At 40.2% G+C, this 3,762-nt stretch overlaps 1 protein-coding gene across 1 annotated transcript in view; it reads left to right on the top strand.

Annotated features, from left to right (window-relative positions):
• Positions 1-3,762, top strand: part of Ccdc170 (coiled-coil domain containing 170) — a 66,353-nt gene that overhangs the window by 46,991 nt on the left and 15,600 nt on the right. The window contains exon 8 of the mRNA XM_010628888.1: positions 2,413-2,586. Coding sequence (XP_010627190.1) covers positions 2,413-2,586 — 174 coding nt within the window. The remainder of the gene's footprint in view (positions 1-2,412; positions 2,587-3,762) is intronic.

The raw sequence follows: 3,762 nt of genomic DNA, 5'->3' as shown, positions 1-3,762 counted from the left end.
GTGAACATCTTTTAAGTCATTTACATTTTCTCCTACTACTTCTTGAATTCCTATCAATCTTATGTTATTCTTCTTAGTATCATCTAAGAGTAGTTGTATCAATTTCTCATGATCTCCTACTATTTTTAAGAGACCTCTCTTTTCACGGTCACTGACTGCAATTTTATTTTCTATATCTGAGATTCTATCTTCGGACTCTTTTATTCTTTTGTGAACCCTCTCAATGGAGTTTTTAATCTCCTGGATATCTGTTTGAATCTGTCCTATGGGTTCCATTTATTTCTTGTATTGGGCATTTATTGTTTCCAATTCTTTCTTATGCTGGGCATTCATGGCTTCTATTATGGTCCTGAGCTCATCTATTTTCCTCTCAGTTTCTGTTCTAGAGTCAGGAATTATAACTTTCATTTTGCTTGTGATCTTTATGATTATCTGGGAAATTACTTTGGTTTTTATATTTCTCTAGAGCCTGATTGATCAGTTTTGTTACTTCCTGTGCTTTGAGTTCAGGGTGTCCTGATGATTCACTATCAGACTTTTCATCCTCATTTGCCCCACTATTTGCCATTGGTGAACTGGAAGTCTGTCCCTGTATCTTGCTTAAGCGTTTTCTCATTTTTACTATTGTTGTTGGATTATCCTTAGTTTAACCTTTAGATTATTACTTAAATCTTCCTGATATAGTTGGGCTGCAGCCCATGGGTCTCTAATGACTCATAGAATTCTCATTTTCATCATACTGAAGAAAACAGCTCATTGAATCAATCACAATCCTTTATCCTAATTGATACAATCAGCACCACAATATAATGAAGCACAATTTGCAAATTGACCACTTATGGTAGTCATCAATCTATCACCTTCAAGCCATGTAAATTTAATTAAGATCAAGAAGCAATCCAAAATATGCTTACAGTAAATAAACTTTTCAATAAGGATATTTACCATTTATGATGGGGGCTTAAAACAAAGTTAAGACAAGAGGAGTAGATAAGTATAAGAATTAGAGAAGGTTTCATATGAAGCCGAAAGACATAGAATGACCAGACCATTGTCAAGAAATTGTTAAATTAAAAAAGAACAAACAAAATAGAAATATAGTAACCCTTGAGTGAGGTAGAATAACATAAGAAAAGAACATAAAGAAAAGAGAAAAAAAAATAATAAAAGAAGAAATCTGAATTAGGACAAGAGCAGAAACAAAAAGAGAGATGAGGGATACTATAGTGGAGTAAGAGACTGAATTAGAGAAAGAAAACAAAAAGAAAAAAAAGCATTTTCAGAGTAGGATGAAAAAAAGAAAGAAAGAAAAATGAGTTTAAAGGGCCTCTTTCAGACTATATCACTGCTGTCATAATATACAACATGTGCTGCCATTTGCAGAGCTGTGTCCCCTGATCTCAGCTAGCTAGTGGCAGAACCCCACGACACAGACTGAGCTTGGGCTGCAAGGCCCAGACTGAGTTTCCCAACCTCCTAAAGGGTTGAACTCCACTCAGTTCTACTGTTAAGTTTCCCCCACCACTTCTTTAAAGATGTTCAAAATTGAAAGTGCCAGAAAATACTCTTTATGACCACCTCTGCCTCTACAGAGTAGGTCCAAAGACTGGTACAATCAGGAGGTCTAAAAGCACGAGGGGGAAGGTTTGCGGGGGGGTTCAGGGTTGTCCGGACGGCTACCTTTCTAGCGCTGAATTTGGAGGCAGCGGCACCAGCAGGGGTGGGCCCAGCCGAGAAGACCCTCTGGGGCTGAAGATGGCGGGAAAGCTCCCAATGAGCTTGGCTGAGGAGTTCCCAGTTCAGTGTCCAAAGCCAGGGACTCCTCCTAAAGAACTTAATGATTTTGTATATGCCTTAAAGACTTTTTGAAAGTATTTTAACTTAAGAAAACCTCACAGTTATTCAAATGTTGTGAGTATGGAGAGTTTTGTTTTGTTTTTGACTCTATGGTACCGGAAGAGTTAAGTGGTAACTGTCTGAGTGGCCAGTTTCTACCTTCAAGGCCAGGGTCTAGTTGGTGAGCAAAACTCCCATGGAAGGTGCATGGGTGGGCAGATGCCTGGTGCTGGGTCAGCCTCAGAGCAGCAGGGCTGCAGTACTTTGTTGCCACAGCAGAGGTGAGAATGTAATCAGGAGTGTTGCCAAATTTCCTGTGGCAGGGATGAGAAGAATGGACCATACTGGTTTGAAACTAAGGGCACAGAGCTGGAGGGCTAGCACATTTGGATAAGGAGCAGGGCAGGGAATGGTTAGAGTTGTTCAGGAATTTATCACCAAAGCCTGAGCCCAGCATCCAGGCTCCGTGCTGGGTTTAAAGGGAACCACCTGTAAGCTTGGGAGAAGGAGGAAGATTTCAGGAGCTCCACACTAACTACGTTTGTGTCCTGTTTTCAATTTTGTTCCTGGGTTTAGTATCTTAAGTTTCTGGATCAGCTTTCAGAAAAAATGAAACTGAACCAGATGGCTGCTGAACTTGGCTTTGACATGCGTCTGGATGTAGTTTTAGCTCGCACAGAACAGCTGGTCCGTCTGGAGAGCAATGCAGTCATCGAAAACAAATCTATCGCCTACAATTTACAGAGAAAGGTAGGTGTTATCAAAACTTCGTAGTATTGAGAAAACCAATGGACCCCTACCAATGTTTTTCAATGTGGTTTGAAAACACATTGAAAAGATGTGTGTTTAGGATTTCTGTTTTGTGTTTCTGAGTTTTGAGCCCAGGGCCTTCATACTGAGCTACTTCCCCAGCTCTTTGTATTTTGAAACAGGGTCTCACTGAATTGCCCAGGCAAGACTTAAACTTGCAATCCTCCTGCCCCAGTCTCCCAGAATGCAGGGATTATAGGCATGTGCTGCCTGCCACACTTAGCCTCTTTAGAATGTGAGTCTCTATTTCAAGTTTAAAAAGTTGGTAAGGGCCTGTATCACCTGAGGTTATTTTTGTTGTGAGTAACAGAGGCCCTAAATAATAGTGGCTGAAAGAAATAGAAGGTTTTTATTCTACCCCATACATTTCTGGAGACAGGCAGCTTAGGGCTGGCACAAGAGCTCTGCTCTGTTCTAGGAATGAGTCTCACCTATCTCCCTTCTCTGTAGTGGTCCTTAGCTTCATGGTTCAAATGGTGTCCAGAGCCATCATGTCTGTGTATAGGATGAGGAAGAGGGATTTAAAGAACTTGTAAGAGGCGTCTTTTGAAGAAAGAGCCCGGCACTTTCTATATGTCTCTGTATTTTCACCTTCTGCCAGGATATGTTCTGATGGCCAAACCTAGGGGCAAGGATGGAGCATGGCCATGACTTTGGGAGAAGAGAAGAAATCCATGGGTCTCTGCATTTATATGCTCTATGGCACTAGCAAGTAGGGAAAAGGGCTTACTTTTCTTTCTTTTTTTTCATTTAGTTTATTGGCACTTTAAAAGAATACAATACAGATAAGTGAGGCATATAGAACCCCAACTAGCCATGATAAAAAAAAATCTACACCTAGACATATAATAATCAAGATTCCAGAAATCCAACAGAAAAACAAAATACTACAAGCAGTAAGAGAAAAGAAACAAATCACATGCAAAGGAAAGCCCATTAGAATCACAGCAGACTTTTCAACACAAACCCTTAGGTCAAGGAGAGCCTGGAGTGAGGTATTCCAAGTCCTAAAAGAAAAGAATCTCCAACCTAGACTTATGTATCCTGCAAAACTCTCTTTCAAAATAGATGGGGAAATAAGATACTTCCACGACAAAGAGCACCTGAGAAATTTCA

Source organism: Fukomys damarensis, unplaced genomic scaffold (genome assembly GCF_012274545.1).
Source record: "Fukomys damarensis isolate Sample0158 unplaced genomic scaffold, DMR_v1.0_HiC HiC_scaffold_14, whole genome shotgun sequence".
Taxonomy (NCBI): Eukaryota; Metazoa; Chordata; class Mammalia; order Rodentia; family Bathyergidae; genus Fukomys; species Fukomys damarensis.
The sequence above is the reverse complement of the archived record's forward strand: the minus strand, read 5'-3'. Positions and strand labels throughout refer to the sequence as shown.